Below are 27,432 nucleotides of genomic sequence, written 5' to 3'. Positions count from 1 at the left end.
CTTTCTCCTGGAAGGCTCAGTTGTCACATCACATGACTAGTGTTGTACCATTGGTCACATGGTCAATGCCAGAGGGAATTGTAAACTTAAAACTGACCTGAGGGGTACAAATTTCCCTGGAGGAGCCCTGGTTGCAAACACTGCCCCATACAAATCAATGAGCCGCACGCAGAGAAGCGAGAGTCACAACACATTTATTATGTGATTGAGGTGACAAGTCTTCCAGGTATAGTGGAATCACACTTGCTCTTTGCGGTGTACACAAAGGTCATATAAGGGTAAAGAAACAAAAAAAACATACAATAAATCTCACTGTAATATACAAAAGCAAACAAGAATAACTGTACAAAAGGACATAAAAACAAAAAAGGAAGTGTAGTACTAAACCCACGCTCTCCAACCAGCTACCTACATGCATTCAAATTGTCTTTTAAAACAAGTACAAGATGTTCCTCGACAACCACATTCCATAGTGCCTTTTTATCAAACTCCGCTCCTCCACAGATAGGAGGAATCAAGAATGGAGGAAGTGTGTTCAGTCAAGAGAAAGCTTGCACCTGTTTCAAAGAAGAGCTTGCACCTTTTGCCAGAGAAAAACAAAACATAGCCTAGATATAAAGCGGCAGCTGGTTAGGGATTGTAAAGTGTTTTTTTTTTTTTTGTGAGGGGGGGTCCTGAAAGGAGTGTTTCCTGTCCCCTCCCCAGAGGCAGTAGATATAAAGTGTTAACTTGGGAAGACAGCACCCCCTGGTGGAATGATAAAGTTATTGCACTGCTCTTACCCAGGCAGGTTTACTACCATATATTCCCTTCAACCTTATCTTTGGAGAAGTTTATGTAGGAAGCCTTTAAGAGAACTTGTCTCACCCTCTTCTGGCATTATTCCAGGCTATTCCCAAATCTAGATAACCATTTGGTCGCATTCACTATTGCTGAGTTGGAGTGCCCCTGCCCTCTAACAGCTGCAGCAGTGTTTTGTGCAGAGGTTGGCAGATGCGAGCGTATCCCTGGCGGCTCAGGTGAAGGTAATCGTACATGTCGTTGTGATTGATGGTACCATCGGAATGCACAAACCCGGGATCTACGTCCAAGAACATGGCATTGGGCATCGAGGGCATGGCTTCATTCAGCAGCTCGTTCACCTGCTTGTTTCTGTCCCTTAAGGGGTTTGGGTTCTTCCCTCGTGGCAGCAAACCCTGCAAAAACGAGCAAAGTCATTTTGAGACAGACTGCAGCCAAAACCAAGCTCACATCTATATGCTTCCTCACCCCCTACCTATAGCCTCTTTGCTTTTTAAAATCAATATCACCCCAGAATCCATCTCCTGGGGGCCAATCACAAGCTAGGAGCGTGCAGTACATTTTGCCCTTGCTGATTCAAATAGTAGGGAAAATTTGCTCTTTGATTAAATAATAAATACAGTGGTACCTCGGTATAAGTCCGCTTTGGAATAAGTCCATCTTGGTATAAGTCCTGTTTGGACATGAAAAATTTTGCTTGGTATACAACCTTTGTGCTAGAACTTGTATGGGTGAAAATGAGTCATAACACCGCGCACTACCCTTATTTACCTCTCTCGAGACAAACCCACGACTGCCCACGAGTGTCAGTACACCAGTTGCTACCATTCAGTGAACAACCCGCAATATAACTCTCTGTGAATTACATAACATCTCCTCCTCCTCCCTTCTCAGCACCATCCTAGTAGGCACTCGACTCTTCTCAGTAAGGTAAAGGGAGGTTACATTTTCATTTATTTCATCTAATTGCTTTTGTATTTATTAGGCAGTGTTTAAATTATTTTACACAACCTCACCAATGTATAATATGCCAATAACTATAGGATTTTTTTTCATGGGAACAGAATAATCATTTTCCTTTTACTTCTTATTGGAAAAATTTGTTTGGTATAAGTCCTGTTTGGTATACCCCAAGGATTGGAATGAATTAAGGACTTATACCAAGATACCACTGTACTAGATATGCAAGGAAGAAGTTCTACAAACTAACAGCAAGCGTTTGCTAAACAGTTTAAAAAAGAGGGGCCCATCTAGGGATCAAGCGGAGATTCATTTTCAGGGTTTTTTTTTTATCTTGGTTTATACTCGAGTATATATATGGTACATTGATCCCCACACAACTTTCACGTTTTAAAAACTATTGTCCCTGTTGAGGTTCTCTCACTTCCTCTCCTTGTTGCCATTGTTCTCCCTACAGTTGATCTATCTTTTTCCCATGACTATCTATTTACTACGCTTTGTAGTAAGCTGGCTGATAGACAGTACCACAGCTAAGCAGATCTTACCAAGGAGAGCCTTCCATCCTATATTTTGTTCCCTATTTTGTCCTGCGTATTAGATGTAGCTTAGAAGGCCTGCACTGGTCTGCAGTTTTCTCTGATCCAAGGAAAAAGTTTTAGCATTTGGAGGGGGTTGACAAAGTCTATAACACTTACCAATACCACAACCTTAGCTTGAGGTTGCCTCTGCTGCATGCACCGGACAATGGCCTGAATGCCACCTGAAATCTGCTCGGCAGTGTGTCCCTGGTTGAACGTGCCCACCCAAAGCACAATAATCTGATGACATAAAAGAAGATATGTAAGTAAATCACATTTTGCTAATATATTCTGTGTGCACTATACAGCAGCACTTTCTGATGTGCTATGATTTATAACGCTGCATGTTGCATTACAAAGCAGTGTGATTTCAGGGCTGACCCCTTTCCCTTGGGGACCGGAAACAAACGAGCAGCCATCCTGCACATTTATAAGTAGAAATGATTTATCGTCTCCCACTTACCTTTGGTTTGATGTGTTTCAGCTCTCCGTTCTCCATTCTCCATAATACATGCTGGGTGCCTTCGCCCAATCCTCCAAAGTTCAGGGCGTGCAGAGGGGAAAAGAGCTCCCTCCAAATCTACAGGAAAAATAGAAACCACAATCACAGTTACATCTACAGCAATGTATTCTTGTTACTGACAACCATGCTAATATACTGTGAATATAGAAATTATAGTAGGGGTTCCCTGAGTTGAGAAACAATGCCAAATACAGTATATTGGTGCTTGGACCCTGTTTTTCAATCATTTATTTTGAATCATTTTCTCAGTACCCTTTTATCTTCTGAACTGCATTTATGAACCACACATGTGCACATTAAGATTGTACGTGTATCTTTAACTTTTATCTACAAGCCTGTGTGTGAACACAGACTAACAGAGTCCAGAATAGTGCTAAAACCAGGAAGAACCCATAGTTCTCCCTTGAGGCTTTTTCACGGGCGTTCCACCTGGCACTGGTGTCTCCTCCACCCACCTGTCATCAGCAGCGCTATTGCTCTGAATGGATGATAGTGGGACACGAGCAGCCCTGCTGTCATCCGCTTAGCACTGATGAGAGCTGGAGACAGCCAGTCCCACTCGCATCTGCTAATATGTGTTCACATGATAAGCACTGGATATCTCTTTTAAATAATGGAAACATTATTTCCCTTCTGAAAGGGAAACTTTTATGTATCCCTGAATGCTGTAAGTTGCTCTTTTGCACATGCATCATCAGGGGGCTTCCCCAAAAAAAAAAAGTGCTGATCTCACATTTTCAGGAATATACCTCACCCGATCTTAAACATGCAGAGTGTAAGATCAGGTGACATGAGGAAGAACATGGAGGCAAAAAAGATGGCGCCACTGCACTTCGGTAAATGACAGTTTATTTATTGCTAAACCTAATTTGTTACACTACTACATGGGATTACACATACAAAACATGAACACTGGGAAGTTGTGTCGCTGGACAGTTGACATAATCCAAAAAAAGATGGAAAAATGGGCCATACTATTGAGCCAGGAATAAGAAAGTATAGGAGGACACTATACTGACACTGTAATAGGGATCACTGGATACCTATGACCTTAACAACTAGTAACACTAAATTTGTTGTATCTTGCTCCGCATATTTTTTGACCACCCGGCTACAGCTTCCCCCACAACGTGGCTGGAAAAAATTTGTGGGGAGATCACTGCAAACAAAATAAAGTTAGGGCTGGACATGCACTGCATATTTACCTCAAACTGGTGCAGCAGCTGGACATTAGAGTCTCCTATGAACACAATCTCTGGCTCCTTGTCTTTGCTGCTCGACACAAAGTGATTGTGCTGTGAGATACAAAAGGCCCATTAAACAACAAAAGTAAATAATAACCTCAAGGTCAGCGCTTAAATATCTCTTTTTTACTTACTGCCAGGTACCATATGTACACAAATATAAACTAAGATATTTTTTTCCTGAAAATGCCATTAGAAAAAGGATCTTGGTTTATATTTGAGTGACATTAGTAGATGGCACGGTGTCTTCGTGTAAAGTAAGTAACAAACGCTTTCCATTTATTATTAAAGAGTTTGTTACACTTTACATGCATCATCTACGGATAACCAACAATACTGCACACAAAATCATTTAAGAGCAAGTGACCAATCATATCTCAACTCAAAATGACAAAAAACTTCACTCTGTAAAAAAATTATATACAGAATGAGCTCATATGATGTTTTTTCCCTATGTTAAATGCTTTAAAAATAACTCACCATGGATGTGTCTATTCACATTCAATTTATAGACATCGGATAATAATTTCTGTTCCATATTTGATCAAGCAGGTAAATCTTCAAACCCCTTTCAAATTTTCTTCTACACCAGTGGTCACCAACCTTTTGGGACCTACGGACTAAATCCACGGAACCCAGACCACGCATGCTCAGGGCGCTTTGTGTCACTAAAAGGTGAAGAAACTTCCCCCATAGTGAAATCATGATGCCAGAACCCGCCCACTCTCCCGTCACTGGTCTAAGCCTACGATGGGAGAGTGGGTGAGTTGTGTCCATACGGGGGACATGATCCGTGGCTCTGGCTGGTGCGCCCCCCAGTGGGGTACTTTTCCTAACCAACGGACCTGGTCACAATCCGCCCATTCAGACTGGAAGAAGTTCAGTAGGTTCGGTGTCAGGGCTTCTGTTCTTTATGGAGCTAGCCATCTGATTGCCGATGAGGAAAAACTTCAAAAATCCAAAAAGTTTTTTAAACTCTAAACTTTTTTCAGTGCATAGAATTGTAAAGGGCCAGAACACCTGTGAGGGCCTTTTTGCCATACGAGTCCTCATTGGACACAGGGGTGGGGTATACTTTCTAAGTTGACCGATTGTCACCTGAACAAAAAGTGAGGGGACATCCTATGAGGGCACCTAATGCAGGACAGAGGACTTTCCCTAACGTTGGTAGATTTGGGGAAATCTTTTCAGCAGATAACAAAACTTTACATGTCTTTACATTCACATGGTAATCTCCACCAAGACAAAGGAAACAACATGGCCATGGACTCACCATTGACATCCAGCGTCCATCCCCCTGCACATCCAGCACAGGGGTGGGAACAGCAGCGGGGTTCTGATTTCCGTCACACATCCTGCCCTGTATATAACAAACAGACAAAGCTGTTAGAGATCTGCTCATTTTCAGTACGGTGTCACCACTCCTTGATGTGATGGCTATAAACCTGGAAGTGCTCAGAGCTGATGGCTTCCAGGTTCAGAAGGGTATCACCCCACAGTCCCCTCCTCCACACACCACGGTTCTATAGATTGTAACATTCCCATCCTCCTCTCCTCTATGGATCTGGAGGAGCATGTGACCTTCTTGTATGATAAAGTTGACCAATCAGAAGGCCCGAACACTATCACAAGTGAGCAGGTGACTTTATGTGTAAGCTCTGACATGAGGTTGGACTTTGGGGTCTGACAGAGCGCTGACAAATCGGGAGCACTTCAATGGTAAGTATAGGTAAGTCCAGGGTGAGAGAATAAAGAGACCCTGTCACTACCAAAAGTGGACAAAACCCAGAACTGTGATGATTCTGGATATGAGCCATGGAGGTATATTTCTAGAATTAATATAAAAACAGCATGACATCTGTAAGTGCTAAACGTACAACAAAAAAGTGGTCACATGATCACTGAGCCGACACTTTATACAGTTTGGGACAGTTTTGGCACATGTGATTGGATGACTGCACAACCTACTGCTATATATAATTCTCATTGCAGGATTGGATGCATGGAGTTTGTTTTCTATAGATTGTATTTATTCTATATTGTAATAAATATTGTCCTTTCTTCACCAGCTGTTAAAGTTTTGTATATGAAGATCTGACATGCTTTAATCTGATTGGGGGAAGAAGAATTGGGTCAGTACGATCACACCAGGCATTCTGCATGGGAGAAACCAAAGGCAATGGCGCTCCAGGATACCAAACTGCTGCTTTTCAGGGTTAGCAGACAAAACAGAGGGCGTGGAGGAGACCGGGCACCAAACACACAGGAAGCAGGCAGGGATGACCGGTCTGCTCAACAGGAAGAAAAGAGCAAATCCTGCCCACTCGTTGCACCTGGGTACTGGGGGGCATGTGACCTCCTCCCATGTTGCAATGCTCAGGTCAAGCAGCCAATCACCATGCTCGAACACAGAGCAAAGAACAATTGACCCAGTGTAAGCTCTGACATGTATGGAATAACAAAGGAACGCCCTTGGGGGTAGGGGGATGAGTGTAAAGCGCTCAAGTCTTATTACCCCTACCCAAAATATACAAAAACCCTCCCTGACCAATCAGAAGTCTGCAAGTGCATCTGAGACGAATGAGCTCCCCTGTATAATCATGATGATTTCTGATTGGATAGCATCAACAGCATTATGTTGCAATCATAGAAGGGTCAACTCTGATTGGTTCCTTCAAGCAGCAGCTCTGATTGGCTCATAGACTGCAGGCCAAGCAAAGATGCTGAATGAGGGAGGCAGACATTATAGAGATATACGTTTACAAAATACATATATATGTATATTTCTATAAAGGAAGGGTGACACCGTGTCAGCACGCAGGGGACGCCACATACATGTCAGTCACATGAATATAAAAGACTCCATAGAAGCTGCATCTCCTCACCTGCTAATTCCTCTTCACTGTCTGCAGCCCCGGAATCCTCCCCTCCCGGCTCATACCATCCCCTTCCACTACGGGGGGAATCCACCGCCAATCCTGCCTCTGTTCAAGGAAACCCAGAAGCCCGCCCCCCTCTGCCAGGCATCGGATAGCCTGGTCCAGGAAGTCATTCATACGCAAGGAACTCATCTTTAATAACGCCCCTATTTTATAGTTCAAATAGTCTCGTCCTTATTAAACGCAACGAAATGGACTAAACTAAAGTAACCTATATAGGTGTATATATATCCACCCCTTTTTAGCATTATGATGCAGGCCAGATAGCTTTTACCAATAGATGGACTGTACCATTTGTGACCAAAAATGGGGTTGATTAAAGTGGTTGTGGCGTATACCGGTTTATTATCGGAGGGTGGTCGCTGCTGCCGCCATATTGGAAGTGGAAATCGTTATCGAGGGGCTAGTCATATAGTGAATGCTATGTGAATGTGCCGTGAACACACCAACAAGGTGAAACGTGTATTCCTAGGTGTTAGGTTATATATATTGCTCTGTTCTCATATATAACATTGACATCCCAAAAATATATCAGAAATGAACACATTGGAGGATTTCCTGCATGGAAAATAACTATAACCAATGACAATTCAGCACAGCCCCTGCTATGAAAACATGGATGTCTGAAATATGTTACTATCAGAGTACCATGCAGGTTCTGTGCCATCATTTCTATAGCAGCAACACAAAAAACATTAAAATAACAGATCTTCAATGTATAGAAAGCAGCCATTGTTTAGTAGACAAGCCAGTCACCTGCAGAGAAGAACCCTTGTGTAGAAGCAGTGGTCTCTCTGCAGAGGTCCAGCCTCCCTGCTGTTAAGTCCGACCCACACGTCTGTAGCAAAGCTTAGTTGTCCTTTGATTGGAGATCTCTGGCTTTGAATGAGCAATACATGTATGGGATATTTGCAGAGAGGTTGCTGCTTACATTCTAAAAACAAAGGTCCTTCCTCTGCAGCATGCGGGCAGATAAAAGATTTTGTTTTCTTTACTCCGACTCAGATTTACACTTATTGGCCCAGAAAGTTTAAGTTTATTACTTCAGATCCAAACGTTATCAGATGGCCCATGTACATACCCATAGACTTCACATGACCTCTGGGTGCTGGCTGTGCAGCTGCACAAGGGCCCCTGGACTGTCCTCAGGAAAGGAAAGAGGCAGCACGGTATCTCAGTGGTTAGCACACTGGCCTTTGCAGTGCTAGGTTCTAGGTTCACATCTTGGCCAGGACACTATCTGCATGGAGTTTGCAGGTTCTCCCTGTGTTTGTGTTGGTTTCCTCCCACATTCCAAAAAACATGTAGTTGGGTTTATTGGCTTCCCCCCAAAAAAAATTGACCTTAAACTGTAATTATTACTACACAGTATTTATATAGCGCTGTACAAAGTCCATAGCCATGTCACTAGCTGTCCCTCAAGAGGGCTCACAATCTAATGTCCCTACCATAGTCATATGTCATTAATACCGTCTAAATCAATTTTGGGGGTAAGTTAAATAATTTATTTGCATGTTTTTGGAATGTGGGAGGAAATCCACACAAACCCTGGGAGAACCTGCAAACTCCATGCAGATAGTGTCCTGGCCAAGATTTGAACCTGGGACCCAGCACTGCAAAGGTCAGAGTGCTATCCTATGAGCCACTGATTGGTTGAATTCAGGTGCTGACTGTGTTCTTAGTGAGAGTTATTGTTACCACTACATCATATAAAGACATTTTAGAAAACTGTGCACTACCAACGTTGCAGCTACAGTTTGGTGAAGTCTCTTTATTGTATAATGTTCATACATCACCTGTACTGGGAATCAGTGTTAGAATGAGGATCTGTATGCACATCCATGGATGATCTGTTTTAAAGTTTTATCCATTTTGGAATTGTTTTAAACTCAAGGATTGTGAAAGTTTTGGATGTCATTTCCAGGTCCTGCAACATTTACCTGCACAGCATCTCCAAATTCCACCCCTACCTGTCCCCAGAGACCACCAAACTCCTTGTACATGCTCTTATCATCTCTCGTCTGGACTACTGTAACCTCCTCCTCTCTATTCCACTAACCCGACTCTCTCCTCTACAATCTTTTATGAATGCTGCAGCCAGACTCATCCATCCATCCCTCCGCTCCTCTTCTGCTGCATCTCTTTGTAGTTCTCTTCATTGGCTTCCATTTCACCTGAGAATCAAATTCAAACTCATGTGCTTTGCCTTCAACTTCCTTCACAGGTTTTGTCCCATTTACCTTTCTGACCTGATAAAAAAATACTCCACTAGCCGCTCTCTCCGCTCCTCCAATGACTTACTAATGACTTCCTCACGTATGACCTCATCACACACATGGCTCCAAGACTTTTCTAAAGCTGCCCCGACTCTCTGAAATGGTCTCCTTATCCTATTCGACTTGTTCCTTCTTTCTGCTCATTTAAAAGGGCACTCAAAATCCAATGCTTCAACCTCACCTCCCCGTCTTCTTCTGTCTCCTAAACCCTTACTACTTCCCACCATTCCATATCCCCCCTTCTTTTGGGCATGATTTATTAAAGCTCTCCAAGTCTGGAGAGAATACACTTTCATCAGTGGAGCTAGGTGATCCAGCAAACCTAGAATAGATTTATTCAAAGAAATTATCTATTTGCTAGAAAATGTTCTGAATCCTGGATCAGATCCATTCCAGGTTTGCTGGATCACCCAGATTAGCGGATGAAACTGTATTCTCTCCAGACTTGGAGAGCTTTATTAAATCTGGGCCATTGTGTGATGCTTCCCCCACCTCCTAGATTGTAAGCTCTTCTTCTCCTGTGTCACTGTCTGTATTAGTCTGTCATTTACAACCCCTATTGAATGTACAGTGCTGCGTAATATGTTGACGCTATATACATCCTGTTTAATAATAATGATAATAATAATATTGATAATAATAATAGATACCAGAGTTGTGTTATTGAATGGGAACTGACAAGTTGGATGGAGCCCACAGAACGATATTGTCTCCCTTGAAGTCAAGAAACAAATTGTTTTTTTCCTATTGAAGAGTCCAATTATTTTATTGCATCCACTTTCATTTGAATTGTAACACATCTCCAATTGATAATATATTGAAGAGGAATGATTCCTAATAATGGCCAGTGAGTGCAATATGCGCATGGACTGAGTGAATAGTGAAGAATTGGAACATTACTTTTATTAATCATTCCCATATTGGAACATATTTTTAGCCCCAATAGTCTGAATATTTATTGATTCCCGGGAGATGATAGATCCTGTGCAGTGTGCTGCTTGATTGCTAGTGCACCATTTACTATTAAATTCACCAGTTATTGAAATATTGGGCAACCCCAGTCCCTTCACAGATGTCCCTAGATTTTGGTCACTTTTTTGGTTGTATTGACTTCTAGAATTGTCCATCCCAGGTGCAGTTGTTCCTTATTGTTCCTCTGCTCATTCCATAACTCTTTATTTCTTGCTTGTTGATAACAGGTGATGTTCCTGACACAATGAATCCACAGAACAGTCTGCCATCTGTAAAGGGAAGCCAACCAATTCCCAGCTCTGCCGGGTTACAGTCAGAACTCATTTCCATAGACCAAGGAAAAATCTGCGAAAAAAACATCAACAGATTGATAAAAATAAAAAGAAGGAAGACCAAGAAAGAACGTAACATTAATAAATTTAAGACGCAGGAGACATTTCAGAAGAAGGGGTGGCCTCAGAACTATGTACAAAGACGTGACGGATCTTCTAATACACATGGTCCAAAAATAGCACCTCACCCCTTAGTTAACAAACCATTTATCTCAAAGCAAGTCTTTATAACCCAAGATCGTCTGATCCAGCACCAGGGTATATTTGATCACGAGGTGAAATCTGTCAATATTAAGAGGTTTGTAAAAGAGTCAATGGACGTGGAGGCAGCCAAGAAAGACTCTGCTACGGACAATCTGAGAAGGACACCGATGGGTCACAAGGAGCTCAGCCTTGGCCTTCTTCTAACGCCGGAGGGGAAGGATCAAGAAGAAATTCCTTCAAACCCGAAAAGCTCAGAACCACTAAGCTCTAGGGCAGCAGATCGTGGGAAAACGGGGACCCAGGTCCCTCAGCCTGAACCAAACGTAGGTGTAGACAAGAAAATCTCAACATTGGTCATCCAAGGCAGCGGTAGCCGTCATCAGAGCCCCTTGTCAGGTGGTAGGACTGGAACTTTTCCTGAAGAACTGCAGGAAGCACCTGTCCACGAGGCAGCTGAAAGCATTAACAATATGCTGAACCTACGTAACCTTTTCCCAGGGCGAAACCTGGTGAGTGAGATTCGCCAATCTATAATGGAAAAAGTGAAGGAGCTATCGGGCACAAGGTCCAATCTTTCAAGCCAATCGGTGGAGAGAAAGCCGGACTTCATCTGTAGAGGTAAGACTTACGTGAGTGATGGATGCTGGGATAACTGGTGTGTCATGTATGTATGTATGTATGTAATATATAGGCATTCAGATTAACCATAGACAAGTCTGTAATTTGTATCTGCTCTCCTAATTAGGCTTAACCAGGAAGAAGGTTGCCAAAAATGATCTCTTGAGACCCTTGGATCCCAGCCCGTGGTCTTTATTTCTTGACTAATTCCATGACTAATCCCTCTCTGCATTGTGTCCCAGAATATTTCCTTCCACTAGTGAAAAACATTTTTTTCCAATTCTCTATGGGCACTGTTTATAAAATAGAAAATCTGCAATTCCCTCAAACATTCCCTGGTGGGAATCTTCCAGGTACATGTGTGGCAATAATCGGTTCTCACCGGAAAATGTGTGAGGGGCTCTCTGATTCCCTTTTCTATAAATATAGCCCTATGACATCATCCTCAGTTCCTCCTCCCATAGGCACTCCCCTAGAACAACATCTTCCAGGAGCCTTTTCGCTATATGCATTGGGCCTGATTTATTAAAGTTCTCCAAGACTATTATGGGAGAACCTGAATGATCCAGCAAACTTGGAATGGATTGCTTAAAATAAATTGCTATTTTATGGCAAATGTTTTCAGTCCCGGACCAGATCTTTTCAAGGTTTGCTGGATCACCCATGTTCTCCCAAGATAGTCTACCTTCACCAGTCTTGGAGAACGTTGATAAATCAGACCGTGTGATGGCAAGCGTTTAGTCAAGTTGCTGCCTTGCCAAGTAGGCCAGAGGTGGGTAGGAGTAAGTAAGTAAGTAGTAAGTTTGGAGCACACTGAATTTCTAGGTATTTTTTGTTTGTGTCGTGTTATAGTGAACTGACCCTACAATGATATAAATTTGCCATTCCCATAAGAAATCATCAGGTGTAAACTCAGGAAACAAGTTGATAAAATCTTACCTGTACAGGTGTGTGGTCTATGTTTAGGATCTGAAAACACCCATCAACTATATTGATCGTTTGTGATCATCTCTGGTGAAAATCCAGTGTGTACAGGAGCCCCCAGGTCATTAGAGATCTGGTCTGCCGGACTACTAACGACCATCCACTAACGACCGCTATTTTTACACAACGTAGCGGGAGGCTGCATACTGATGCTCCCGCCTCATGCTCTTCATAAAACAGGGAACTGAGCAGCACATCCGTACAGCCACCATTCCTAAACTGTCACCCGTTGTCACATTGTTTGCAGTTCAATGCATGCATGTCAAGCGGGTCAGAAGTGGGTAGGGTACAGGTGGAGATCCATAGTCCATCAGGTAAGGCACACAACACCAGTTGGGATTGTTAGTGCAAGAAATTTACTGTTGTCAGCCCAAACAAGAAGTTTCTAGGTATTTGCTTGTGTCGTGTTATTGTGAACTGACCCTGCAGTGGTATAAAGTTTTCATTCCCATAAGAAATGATCAGGTTTATACTTGGGAATCAAGTTGATAAAATCCTAGCTGTACAGGTGTGCGGTCTATGATTAGAATCTGGATGCACCCTTCAAATGTATTGATTGTGATCATCTCGGGTAAAATCTAGAGTGTACAGGTGTCCCCCAGTGATTTGTTCTGCTGGATTACTAACAACCATTGATGTGTACAACACAGCGGGGGGGTTTCATGCTCGTGTTTCCCCCTCCCAGAGCAACGCATCCATACAGCCGCCATTCACCCGAAATGATCAGGAACGATCATCTGGGGCAACAGTCATTGCAAGTGCACACCAATCATTTGCCAGGGTGCACGTCCTTAGCAACAAAAGTAAATTGATTGCCTGAATTAATTACATAGTCGAAATCCGTTGATGTCATGAAGCTGTTGGGTCCCTCTTAGCAGCCGCGTTCTGTTGCTAAGGGCACAGTTGCAGAGCGCATATTAGCTCTGTGTCTGACAGATGAGAGCGGGGGAAATAGACATCAGCTGCAATATACTGCACCCCCCACACGCCGCTTTATAGAGTTCTATGACCTGCATCAACTCACGCCGGTGTGAATTGATGTGGCCATAAAATGAATTGGAATATTAGTGTAAAGTACTGCGGGGGCGTAAATTCTAATCTCTCTCTCTCAGTGGAAAGTTAACCTTTAGTGTTGAAATAAACATGAGCTTACCTTTACAACACCTCCGTGTACCCATTTTACCTTTTTACATTTACATCAGAAATTGCTGGGAAAAAAAACAACCAGTTATCGGTGTGCAAAATTCACTCTTGTATTAAAATTCACTCTTGTATTAAACGTATCTAACCCAGAAACACAAATTTAATATGCTGCAGCTTTTCAGTGCACAGTTGGTTTTGTTTTTCAGGTCTGATTTACATAAAGAAGTTCTGTCTGATATAAAATACATTAAAAACATGTCTATCAAATCGTCATTGCCCATATAGCTTTGGCACCTGCCTTTATCCTAAAGTAATGTGATTGCATTCATATTATATTCATAATGGGAACAGTCACATTGCATGGTTGGGTTGTATCCTGTGCAGAGCAGAAGCTGTACCTGTGATAAAATAAAGCATTTTGTTCATTTCATCTTTTAATAAATTGTTATTATTATTACACTGCATTTATATAGCGCCATCATATTACACAGCGCTGTACAAAGTCCATAGTCCTGTCACTAGTTGTCCCTCATAGGGACTCACAATCTAATGTCCCTACCATAGCCATATGTCATTAATTTAGCCTAAGTTCAATTTCTTTGGGGGAAAAGCAAATTAACCTAACTGCATGATTTTGGGATGTGGGAGCAAACCCGAGTACCCGGAGGAAACCCACACAGACACGGAGAGAACCTGCAAACTCCGTGCAGATAGTGTCCTGGCCGAATTACAAAAACTATGGGACTTTTAAGGTACAAAAAATAAAATGAATCATATTTATTCAAATAGCCATTAAAATATACATGAACGTATGCGAACAAAACCACTTATATAAAGTACATATATATCCCATGCATTGATAAAAAGCCACACAATATTGTATTAATCACCATTCAATTGAACCATAATAGATGAATACTAGGAAATCTGCAAAAACATTTTTAATTAATTCTGCCTCTGACTCAACGCGTATCTTCATGAGTTTATAGAAGCAGCTTAAAGCATATATCATTAAAGTGGAATTCTCAAAAGTTCACAGATTTCACAGGAATAGAATCCCTTTATGATGGATCGCTCTGTATTGACATCTGTATTTATTTAATCTGTCGGAGGCAGTCTTCCTGGTTTGTTTGCACTGCAATAAGAAGCTTTACTTGGCCTGTCTATATGTTATATACCAGGGAATGCATTAAAAGCTGGGTTGTCCTACCAATAGTGCTCAGTATTGTAGCTTGAGTAAGGTGTGGCCAAGGTGAAGGGTCTAAGGAGCTGCCAGTTTTTATCGGATCACACACAAAGGATGTGGGACCTTGCTGCGGTTGGCACCCAGGTTGTGGCCGTCAAGCACACCAGAGCAACCACCAATACTAAAATGTCAGGCAGTCATGAAGTTTGGATCAAGCCAAGAGTCACAGAGGAGTAGGCCGGAACAAGCCGAAAACAAGCAACAAGCAACTCAAAGGTCACAGGCGCACACATGTTGACTTGAACACATGGGGCCTGATTTAATAAAGCTCTCCAAGGCTGGAGAGGATACACTTTCATCAGTGAAGCTGGGTGATCCAGCAAACCTGGAATGGATGTAGTCCAGGATTCAAAACATTTGCTTGTAAATAGCAAATTACTTTGAAAAACCCTATTCCATGTTAGCTGGATCACGCAGATTTACTGGTGAAAGTGTATCCTCTCCAGCCTTGGAGATCTTTAAAAAATCAGGCCCATGGCTTCTTCATGAGATCAAATAATTGATGGGCAGAACTGTCAAATCTCAGCAGATTCTCTACGCCGATTCTAGACTCTGCTACAGCCCCCCAAACGTTGTCTCCCCCATTAATAAAGATCTATGGCCGCTGTGCATCAATGCCACCACCTCTTACTTAAAGCCATATGTTCACATGCTGGGGAATGGAAATGTTCACTTTAATTGGAACTTCTGCTTTAAACTGAACAAATCCTGTCGTACAGAAGTACCTGATGTTTACTGCAAATCCGAGCGGCAAGCACACTTTGTCAGATTCTGATATAATTGTTTCTTCCAGAGTCTAATCCTGCTAACAAAGTGCCAGCTGGGTATGAAGGGCTGGCAGAGAAGCGGGTCGTGTCTTAGGTCTTAAAGTTTGTGTGAGAAGACCTGCTGAGAGATAAAAGCTGTTCACGGGCAATCGTGATTTCATTCTTTAAGCCACTTACCTTAAGTGTTGTAATGAGGGCAGCTGTAACCGTTTTCACACCACACACTGTGTGCACAGTGAAGGTTTAAGGGAAGGGGACTTGGATTAAAAAGAGAACCTGTTCCCTGCCCATGTAAGGTGAATAGACAGGGTCCATGGAGAGGGCACCTTCCCCAACCTCTGGTACTCACCTTACCTGGATTTTTAGGTGAATCTGTACTTTGCCCATGTAAGGTGAATAGACAGGATCAATGGAGAGGGTACCCTTCCCCAACCTCTGGTACTCGCGTTACCTGGATTTTTAGGTGAATCTGTACTTTGCCCACATAGGGTGAATAAACAAGGTCCATGGGAGGGGTCCTCTTCACAACCCCCTACTACTTATCATAGCCAGGTTGTAAAGTGAACCTGTCCTTGACCATGTGGCAGGGTCCAAAAGAATGACCCTGCCCATCCCCTTTTATACTCACCCTGGCAGCGCTCTCTCTGTGTTTTCTCTATCACAACTGGTACTGAAACATATTAATTACATATTGACAGATGAACTTTGCTCAAGACAAATGATCCTGCCCATCAGAGGCAAAAATCCATTATATGTACAGAGGTCCCCCTCCATGAGGAAAGCACAGCGGGATGCCATTCACACATCTTCCTCCTCCCCCCTCCAGCGTACCAATCCTGGGGATGGAAGCATTTCTTTCCTTTTTCCAGTTATGTTTTTCCTTATTTTTTCAAATTCAAGTAGAAAAATTCCTGTTGATCTTTCAATAAATGAATTTCTTGATCCTCATAGATTGTAAGCTCACAGGTCTCTCCTCCCAGTGTTTCTATTATTGCCACAAGTGTCTGTGTACAATACATTGGGCCTGATTTATTAAAGCTCTCCAGAAAGGAATGGATCTGGTCCAGGGTTGGAAATATTTGCTGACAGTTAGCAGATGATTTGTAAGAATTCCATTCCAGGTTTGCTGGATCCCCAGGTTCACCAATGATAGACATCTTCTCTATTCTAGGAGAGCTAGGAAACCTCAGGCCCTTTATGTGAGGTATTGAGCACTATTGGTATCCCCAAATGCTTATACTAATGTAGCAGATATACGTTGTTGTATACGTGTATTTCTATCAGGTCAGAAAGGTAAGTTGGACAGGACCTACTAATGACTTCCTCACTCATAACCTCATCACACACCCAGGGCCAAGACTTTTCTAGAGCTGCCCAGACTCTGAAATGGTCTTCCTCGTCCTATTTGGCATGCTCCAACTTTCTGCTTCTTTAAAAAAAATTACTTGAAACCCATCTTTTCAAATTTGCCTACCCGTCTTCTTCTGTCTCCTAAACCCTCACTATCTACCCACCATTCCTTATCCCCCTCTTATTGTATGCTGCTTCCCCACCTCTTAGATTGTAAGTTCTTCAGGGCAGGGTCCTCTCCTCCTCCTGTGTCACTGTCTGTATCTGTCTGTATTTGCAACTCCTATTTAATGTACAGCGCTGCGTAATATGTTGGCGCTATATAAATACTCTTTAATAATAATAATGAATGATGTGCCTGTTAGCTTTGAACTACAAATACATCTCCCCTTGTCTAATGGAGATGGAGAGAGAGAGAAAGTCCAAACCAGGAGACACCTCTACTTCATTTACACACTAAGGTGAATGAGCGTTGTCACCCTAGGACAGGAAGTGTGTTGCTGTCGGAAAAGTGAATGCTGCTATAGGGCTAGGGTACAAATACCAAATACTACTACCTATGGTTTTGGATTTGGACTCTACAAGCTCATATAGATGTGATAGTCAAGTATTCACAAACTTTTGGCCATATAGTGTTAATCTGAACTGTGAAACAAAACTGGAGAGAATCGATGTAAATTAATCTCTGGATTTATCCTTTGTGTGTCTGTAATCATAGATACCATAGCTCATCCTAGCATAACTCAAAGCATAACGCTGCAGGTGCCAAATTTTTACTGCAGTGTAAGAGAAGAAAACATAATTCATCTTCCAGATGGCATGGACATTCAACCAGAATGTGTGAGATAATCACTGATCATTTTTGGAGAAGATAAAAAAAAAACAAAAAGTAACCTGCTGAGTTTTAGAATCTTTTAATATTGACCACTAGATGGCGCTGCTGTCAGTGCAATATTGCACAGATCTTTGTACCTGCAGGGCACAACCAGGCAGCACAGTCAGTATCTCTGTATCTTTAGTCTATGAGCAGGTATAGCTGTCTCTTTGACATATATATTTGTAAACATTACAGAGAAATAAAATTGCTTTTCATTTTTAATTAACACCATGCATTTTCTTTAGCAGGATCAGAATTCCTCCTTATACATTAGCTGTACCATGCATGATACAAAGAGCATTTATTCCATGTGTCGATCTGTGATCTTTGCAGTGAACCAACACTCCCCCCAGCACTGATTTATACAGTTACTGAGATCTGGCGGTTCTGTTCGTTTGCATGCACCACCATCCTGGCCACATTTGTGTTCAATGATTTTTAATAGGTTTTTTTTTTTTTAATTTTAAACAAAAATAACAATAAACAAATAGTGATTTGCATACATTTATGATATAAAGGCGAGGAGCAGTGAAATAGTACATGTGGCAATAATAATTTCCATACATTATTAATAGCATACATGTACAGATAATTTGACAATAAAACTGTTTTGTACTGTGTGCATCCTGGCCACATTTGCACATTACAGCCCTATAGACTTCTTTTGGGCTGGAACATGGATCCATCTAGCGACCCTTATAGAAGTCTATGGGGCTGTAATGCACAGGTGCAGCCAGGAACTGAACAGACACCAGATTAGTTATCCTGAACTTGGCAGCAAGTGATGCTACCCAGCGAATCTAAGTATGGAGTGGCATGTGACCTTCACCCCTGGGGTAATACTTAGACCTAATAGTCAATCTAGAAAGTGGCATCATTGCTTCTTCTAGTAGCTGACTCTTATGATTCTAGTGCTGGCTGCAACCATGAAAGGATGCAAGGTAAGTATTTGGTGTTGGAGGAAGAGCCCTTTGCAGAGACAGTGTCACATTGCATCCACAAACATTGGCCTCACCACCTGAAATATGAGGCTGTTAAAGCTGGAGATTGGAGATACAGCAGAAAGAAGTTTTTGAATCTCACTACTGCCCCCTCTGGTCTCCATGGTGCAATATTTTGATTTGAAAGTATTGGCGTAGAAGTTTGTGCGCTTTAAGTCTTTTTTTTTCCCTTATTGCTCGCCCCAGTCAGTGACCCGTGTCTTTTTCTTCGTCTTCCAGCTATGTTCTGCTGGTTTTCTAATAAGCTCCTCTGACAATGAGCTGTGCGTGTGGATTTACATAAGTCGGTCCCCTTAGCAATATGTTAATATTAATGTTTGCACATGGGAAGATAAGGAGTATTTCGCCTAATGATCCGACAGCAGCTAGGACAATGTTCTGTGTGATACAGCGCCTTGCAGAAATTAGGTCAGCCCGCTGTAAAGCTTCCAAAAGCGCCGAGGCTCAAAGCAGCCCGACTTATGGAGTTTCCAAATGTGAAGAGTCTGGCAGCCTGACAAAAGGAGGGCTGAAATATCACAAAAGCCCGTCTTCCCAGCATCTCAATCCCATCATTACAATGAGCCGTAATTAAAACAGAACTCTGGGCAAATATAGAAATCCCCATTCTCACCTTTCTAACTCCAACAATGACAAATTCAAGTTCTGATACTTCTCATTTTTATTCTATTTAACTTTTGTATATTTTTCATGCTGGTAGGAAAAGAAAAGCTCACAATTCTCCAACAATTATCAGTATCAGTTGCCAGGCCCTAAAAGTTTCAACATGCAAAAACAGAATAACCAGAAAAGAAGAGCTTATTGGCTATGATAAAGTTGCTGGTTAGGAAATAGTTCTTGATTATACAAAATTCAACTGAACTCTAAACATGACGCAACGTGATATATATAATGTGAAATAATAGAACAAGGAAGAGTTGGGATAAAATGCAGTTATCTCTTTCCAACGCATTTCGCCGTGTGGCTTCTTCAGGGGAACGTAGAGACTTTGGGCTCGTAGTGTTGCTGAATGGTAAGTTTGAATGGATACATATGTGGTCCCTCAAAAGGAAGGTAGGTAATTGGAGGTTATTATAGTTTGAGAAGTTTGAGAAGTTCCCAAGGTAAAAACGAGTCCAGACAGCTGGTTCAAAATGATCAGAAATAGCAGGTAAAAGGAATCAGCGGTGAAAGTGAAGTGAGCAGCAATTCAGGCTGCTTTTATGCAGCCCAGCTATATTTCATGCTGCCGTATTGGAAGGTGACAAAGTGGGGAGATCTAAGCTGTTTGGCAGGGATGTCTGGATATAGTTGCGGACATAGGAAGGCCCAAAGCGTGCCACTGCACAAGGGCCCTGGACCCCCCTCAGCCAATAAGGGCCCTAAGTCAGCTCAGCGGGGGTGGCCGAAGGCAGTTCGACGGACTCACTGAATACGAGGGGCCTGATTTATTGAAGCTTTCCAAGGCTGGAGAGGTTACACTTTTATCAGTAAAGCTGGGTGATCCAGCAAACCTGGAATGGATTTCTTCAAAGTCATTTGCTAGCAAATGTTTTGAATCCTGGACCAGATCCATTCCAGGTTTGCTGGATTACCCCGGTTCACTGATGAAAGTGAATCCTCTCCAGCCTTGGGGAGCTTTCATGAATCAGGCCCAATGTACCATTTGTGTGGTTAAAGGGGAAACATAGATGGTTCATCTCCTGATTGTTGCAACACCGACCTAATGCAGATTCCTATTGAAAAACAAAAAAGTAAAAAAAGACAGATAAATGCATGAAATGTAAAAAAAAAAATGATAAATAAATATTTCCAATAACCCCAATGTGTCAACAAATACATTGGATGATGTGGATGAGATTTGCAAATACTACATGGGCATCAAACTCTGACATAAGTGGACACAATGAGCCTGATTTATTAATGCTCTCCAAGGCCAGAGAGAATACATTTTCATCAGTGAAGCTGGGTGACCCAGCAAACCTGTAATGGGCTTCTTAAAAGTCATTTGCTGTTTGTTAGCATATATTTTTAATCCTGGACCAGATCCATTCCAGGTTTGCTGGATCACCCAGCTGCACTGAAGAAAGTATACCCACTCCAGCCTTGGAGAGCTTTATTAAATCAGGCCCAAGTTCTTTCAGATGTGTAATGATATTTTAAATATGGCTATTTATTTCTAATGAAAAACCACCTGATCTTATCGTAAAGTTACAATAACAATCTTTGCAAATTGAATATTTTACCCTGGGTGCACAATGATGCACATGGAATAAGCTCTTCTAAATTCAAACCCCGACTTTGTCACCTAGGCAGGAGCTGAGGGAGAAAAGGTAATGACATTGCAGAAGAGAATCAGTTTGTCCAATAAAAAGGTAAAGTACTTTTGAAGGTCACGTCTACACACAAGGCAGCTTATAAATGAAGAAACAATATATTCCATTACAATATACCAATAAACCTTTCCAGCAGCCACTGCTCCCTGGCCACTGCAGATACTTGGCACTTTCCCTGCTGTCATTAGTAGTTCTTCCTGCTGATTGGCATGCCTTGTTGTGGCATATAAGGTGGCAGAAGGAACCATGACATGCCGAGGGGAAGAAGGTAGTCTGGGAGAAAATGATGGCTGTGGGTTGCAGGTTGTTAATTATAATTTCCTTTTGCTAGAACAGGCTGCTTTTTGTATAGAAGTGTCCTAATCATAACTTTTACTACATATTTTATCAAAACCATTTTAATCCTAAAAAAGATTATAGGAAATTCTACGTAAACATGTGTTGGGTGTTCCTATAGACATGCTAGGGGCTTACTTTAGATATCTCACTGTATTTACTAACTTGATCAGTAAAATGATCCCTCCTGCTATAGTGGGGTAGAAAGCTTCCTCCTATGGCTCCAGATCTCCACATTTATTGCAATATCATAGGAAGAGCAAATATGTAAAAAGTGCACTGTACTTCCACCTTGTTGCAGATTTCATTTTAAAACTGCTCCAAAGGCTTCTGTGAGCCACACTGTGTGTAACAATATGAGATCATCAGTGGTAGTAATATTTGGAAAAGAGGGTAAGCCAAGAAGGATATAGCAGAGAAATGTGAATGTAGGTAAAGTTTAATAGTTTTATTAACTAATATTCAGCAACTTCTCATTTTACGTTTTCAAGTTTTTTAATTAGGCTGCGGGGCTTTTTGGTTAACAAAGGTTTTTATATGACTTAGGTATGAAATTTAGGTTTTAGAGATTACTGATTTATTAGAATACACCATACCAAAGGAGTTCTTAAGCGAGCACATTCACACCAATGGGTGGTATAGGAACTAGATTGTGTGGATATAGGAGGGAATCTCTGAATTATTAACAAAAGTATGAAATTGAATCATTGATCTGTAAAACAAAGTGTAGACATCCACGTTCCATTGTCTGTATTTTTGTTTAAAAGAAGTTGGACAAGTTTTTCCTTAATTTGTAATTCAGTAACTTTGGACCAGCTGTGGGTAGCCTCCCTTTTCACTCATCGTTAAGCCTGGGGTGCCCATGAATGTGTCAATGTTCCTTCCTGGACCACTTTTTGCAGGAACTGACCATTGCATACTAAGAGAACCCTACAACACCCGCCATTGTGGAGAGGCTATGACCCACTCCTCATCTAACCATTACAATTTGGTCGCTCTGCTATATACACTTGTCTTTGTAATCAGATAGTCAATGTTATTGACTCCATCTGACTGTTTACTGTTTTGGGTGATTAGTGTATCTGTGAATTAAAACAAAGCCAAAGACATCTTTAAAGTCATTCTGATAATAGGACTGTTATAGGAATAACTTTGACAGCCTGGCATAGGGATATAGGGACATATTGGGTAGTAAAATGTTACCATAGTCCAGGGGTGTCAAACTCAGGCCCGCACTGTAATTGTATTTGGCCCTCAAGCAAATACCAAATGTCTACTAGAGCTGGCCCGCCAGTAGACAGCACATGCACCGCTAATACTACAAATCCCAGAATGCTCAGCAGGCACTTCAGTCAGGACCCACAAGCACCCCCTTCTCTGTTGACTGTCATTAGCGACCTGCTACCAGTCACATTGGGCCACCCCTACCAAAAATGGCCAAACAAAATGGACATTGATAAGCTATTATCCAAGAAGAGATGCCAGGTATCTGGCGTGGACCAGTGTGCATCAGGGCACATCAGAGTTTAGCAAACTGAGCTGGAATGAATGTTTTCATTTGTTTCTGCTTTTTGTTGTTCTTTTGTTGATGCTTTTTTTATGTTTAGGCACTTTTCTTTGCTACTCCAAGTCATGGACTTGAATGGTTGAATTTTCATTGAAGAGAATTGAAGAAAACTAACTATTACGCATTGCTTGTTCTAGATTCAATTTAAGCAAAACCTAAGTTTGTTTCCATATGAAAAGGTTCATTGTTATATCTGATGAGAAGGAAAACATTCCTCAATTGTAGATATATTTTATTAAATATGGTTGGCCCCCATATTTTTCATTTTGGCTCACTGTGCATTTGAGATTGACACCCCTGCCATAGTCAGTAAGCACTACAACTGGCCAATTAATACCTATTGTCTAGTTTACTGGGGTTAAAGAAAAAAGCTAAATTGCCTAATTTAATGTTTTTGTTTTTTTCTTATTGATTTTTAGTGGATACTTCTGCAAAATATAAATTTGGACATGGCAGTGGAAGTGGGACAGATGTCAGGAAAACTACCCAGAGACCACAAGGCCCCATGCAGTCAACCCCATTTCGTTTCATGCATTTGCCCAGAGACAGCCCTGATCACATGGTGAGTACATACAGGAACATGTAATAATAATATTATTATTATCCAGTATTTATATAGCGCTGACGTATTAGGCAGCACAAAGTCCATAGTCATGGCACTAGCTGTCCTTTAAAAAGGCTCACAATCTAATGTCCCTACTTTAGTTATATGTCCTAATACAGTCTAAGGTGAATTTTGTGGGGAAGCCAATTATAACTAACTAACTGCTTTTTTTTGGAATGTATGATGGGTAAATGAAAACCAACTGCATCGAGTTCTTTTATTCCCATCTTTTCATTCATGATCGGCTGCTTAGCCCAGGAATTCCTGCACAAAGAAATTATTTGAAACTTATGGTCCTGCAAAAGTCTTGCAGGCTTTTTCGAAAACCAGGTGAAGTTATCTTACAGCTCAGTTAGGTCCCACACATGTCAGAAATTACCTTCATTATAGGCTCAGGACTCATTATCATTGGACAACCCCAATGATATCTCACTACCAGAATCTCCATGGGGTGTGAATGGGCTTGCATAGCACTACACATGTTAAGATGCGCACAAAGTTTATGGCCTTAATAAAATAGCAAGAAGTTAAACACAAAATTTAGGTCTGCTTTAAACGATTGTGAAATCATTAGAGTCTGATAGAGATATAAGTATAAGTATCAGCTCATGTGTCTGCCCTAACAATAGTGTCGTATAGAGTTATGTGATCCAATACTGCAACGGGATGCAAAATATATTTACCCGAACATCCAAAAGCTTATAGAAAAAAAAAAATTATTTCAAAAGAAGAACAATGATTCAGAGCCACGCATATATGAAGGTTTGGATGTTCTGATACATTTTGCTTTCTGGGGTAATAGTAGCACCATTCACTGGTTCTTCTAGTTTGGGTGGGCCTTGATCTACACTTTTCTCTAATACCAAATCCAGAATTTTTTTTAAGCCAGGTGGGAGGAAATTGTAGGTGGGTGGCAGCCCCTGTATTGTGGTTACTGAAAAGTGCCAGATGGTGCACCCAGCTAAAAGGGGCTGGGGAGAACACTGACCGAAACAGTACCCAAGAGGAGGAATTTTGTAGTATAATTTTTTTCTGCTATTGTATTGTTGTGATTAGATGTTTGTTAAGTGCTGCTCATGTCTGTCATTGATCCAATACAGGTCAGACCAGAACAAGGTCATCAGATTCCCAAGCAAGTCCTCCATGAGCCTGTAAAATCCAGGTATGATCTGCCTCTTCAGCAGCATAGTATATTAGCTGAAAACTCTCCACATCTAGTTACTGTCCAGTTACCAAGTGAAGGTTTCAGACCAAACAGGCAAGACAAAGATGTTTTAACTCACTACAGGGAATGTAGACACCGACCAAATACCCATAGCCCTCAAGTAAGATGGACAATTGCCCGTGATGATTTGGGATACTCACAAAATACTAACAAGACAAATATCAAGTGGGATGGAAGTCAAAAAATGATTGACCAAGGTTGGTTACCTGGAAAGCCCTTTCAAGACATCTCTACAGAGCATTCGAATATATCAGAGCCAAGATTCAGGTCCAGTTCTTCTAGGGAGAACCAACCCTCATTTGAGGTTCTACACAATCTCTTCGGACGTAATGTACACCATTCTCCAATCACCGAGATCTTTGGTGTGCCCCCTATTGAATCCAGGGCTTGCCATACAGGGATCAGCTCCCACCAGTTGAAATTTAGGAAAAGTTTTGAGAGTCACCATATTAGACCTGAGAAACATGGAGTGAAAGTTGATAGATTCCAAGACCCATTGGAATTTAAAAGAATAAAAAATTACATGTCTTCACCATTGGAAACAGACATGGATTCAGCTCATGACATTTTCTGCAACAGATCTTCACAAAAACAGAGAAACATATCTAGTGACCATAGACTATTGAGTTCATCACCTTCCCTAAGAGAAGCCACTGGTGTGGTGGGTAAGCTTGACACGGAATGGCACAGCGAGGACAGCTGGCCACACAGAACATCGCATCAGTACAGTCAATGGACAAAAAGGCCCATAGTGATGCCCTCCACATCTGCACAGCAGGGAAATTCTTTTGTTAGTCATTCCTATGGAAGAACACAAGATCCAGCAAGCCCGGAGACCTGGGTATTTCCAAGAATGAAACTCTACTAAATGCAACCTTGTTTTATTGTTTTTTGATAAGGAATGGTTAAACCACCCGTCAGGTTTTTTTTATTGCTGTCTGCAACTCTGCTAAGATGACTGACCCTCGTTTGTTTGTCCCAGTAATAAGAAATCTAAAATGTGACAATTGCTATCATCATAGAACCATCATCACCCGCTAATGAAGACTATTTCTACCTACCCACCCCATTGCACTTATATAGCTGCACTTCACCTATATACTGTGGTACATTCTCCCTTGAGATAAGAGTATACATGGTCTAATTGACAGGGCCCTTCCTTCTGTCATAGGCTAAATCCCTTCACAGAAATCTAAGAAAACCAATTATAAGGTATTGACCTGAGCTGGCCCGTAAATTGCACTGTATGTCAACAATTGATTAAACAACTGAAAGCTAGAGAATTCTGTAACTGGAGCAAATAAAGTGAGAAATATGATGTGGTCACCACAACAGAACAATCCTTACATCTGGAATCAATATCTCTATTTCTATCATTTGAGGGGATTCTGAGAACTAATTTATACAATACCAATAAAATATTTGTAATTTTCATAAATGTATTGCTTTTTATTCATGTACTGCCATATAACCTAAAGGGTTGATTTTAGCTCTGCAAGAATATACTCAATCAGTTTTACTGGAATATTTTTATCTAATTGGTTGCTGGGTGTTACAGTAAGTACAGTACATTGATGTTGCTTGCAACATCGCTATGCAAAGATCAATAAACATTTCTGTTTGGCTGGTAAAAAAACAGCAATTAGAGCAAAACTATAAGCAAAAATAATAATCTCATTATGTCTGCTAAATGTGTTGCGTATATCTTTTCTGTCCCTGTTACAGCCGTACGCCTCCTCTGCGAATCTTAGCTCTAGGCTGCAACCTCAAAGTCACCCTGTTTAAAATCATGTAATTATAGTCACCTATCTATGGGCTGACTGTGGAGAATAAGATGCTAAAGTTCTGCTAAGTTCAGTACCATCTCAAGTCTGCTGACTGGCCAGTGAAGGAGCAGCAACACCTTGATCATCCTGTCCTTATGTTCTCTCCTCCTGTAAGCATTGTACAGTTATAGACTGACAACACTGTACAATGCAACACAGCTCTGAGGCTGAGGCCTCTTACAGAAGCTTAATAATTGTTACTTGAAATAGTCAATAGTCATAATTTTGTGCAATGGTTGAAAAAAACAAGTGAATCTTTCCTAGTGGTAAAAATCTAGTGTATTTACAGACCTTTGCTGCAGCTGTGCAGGACATAGTAATGAAGGGATATTGAGATGTTTATTTTAGCTACTTTTAAAGTGAACCTACACCAAAATGGGAACTAACGCTTACTTTAAGAAATTGCAACCAGGCAGGTCCTTAATTTTATAAGGGAATAGGCAATAGGCAATAAAATAACCTTACCTGCCTGATCACAATTTTTTAAACACACCTGTCCCCATTCCATTGCAGACTCCTCCATCTCCTCTTCCTGGTAGCCAATCCTGGTAGTCCCAACAGCTCCAGAAAGCCAGGATACCTGGCAAATAACGGCATCCTCTGGACATCACCTGTCCATTCTGCAATAAGCAACCTACCTTATTGCAATTTTTTTTGTAGAATTGTAATTCTGCTTTAAAAAGTAAAAATCTGGCAAGAGAAGACTGCGTAAATCTTATTAGATATAGAAGACTTTGCTGACCT

The 27,432-nt window shown here is 41.4% G+C and overlaps 2 protein-coding genes across 2 annotated transcripts; one reads left to right on the top strand and one right to left on the bottom strand.

Moving 5' to 3' along the window:
• Window positions 1–178: 178 nt before the first annotated feature.
• On the bottom strand, window positions 179–7,129 carry PAFAH1B3 (platelet activating factor acetylhydrolase 1b catalytic subunit 3). Its single transcript, XM_072427232.1, has 6 exons — window positions 6,992–7,129; window positions 5,380–5,466; window positions 4,068–4,157; window positions 2,803–2,919; window positions 2,457–2,579; window positions 179–1,196 (listed from the first exon to the last, which is right to left on the bottom strand). The coding sequence occupies exons 2-6, from the start codon at window positions 5,458–5,460 to the stop codon at window positions 927–929; spliced, it is 681 nt and encodes a 226-aa protein (XP_072283333.1). The 5' UTR covers window positions 5,461–5,466; window positions 6,992–7,129; the 3' UTR covers window positions 179–926.
• Window positions 7,130–7,159: 30 nt separating this feature from the next.
• PRR19 (proline rich 19) lies at window positions 7,160–26,300 on the top strand. Its single transcript, XM_072427231.1, has 4 exons — window positions 7,160–7,498; window positions 10,521–11,447; window positions 23,453–23,595; window positions 24,738–26,300. Exons 2-4 carry the CDS (start codon window positions 10,538–10,540, stop codon window positions 25,728–25,730), a joined length of 2,046 nt encoding a protein of 681 aa, XP_072283332.1. The 5' UTR covers window positions 7,160–7,498; window positions 10,521–10,537; the 3' UTR covers window positions 25,731–26,300.
• The last annotated feature ends 1,132 nt before the right edge of the window (window positions 26,301–27,432 follow it).

This window comes from Pyxicephalus adspersus, chromosome 11 (assembly GCF_032062135.1).
Source record: "Pyxicephalus adspersus chromosome 11, UCB_Pads_2.0, whole genome shotgun sequence".
Classification (NCBI taxonomy): Eukaryota; Metazoa; Chordata; class Amphibia; order Anura; family Pyxicephalidae; genus Pyxicephalus; species Pyxicephalus adspersus.
The sequence above is the reverse complement of the archived record's forward strand: the minus strand, read 5'-3'. Positions and strand labels throughout refer to the sequence as shown.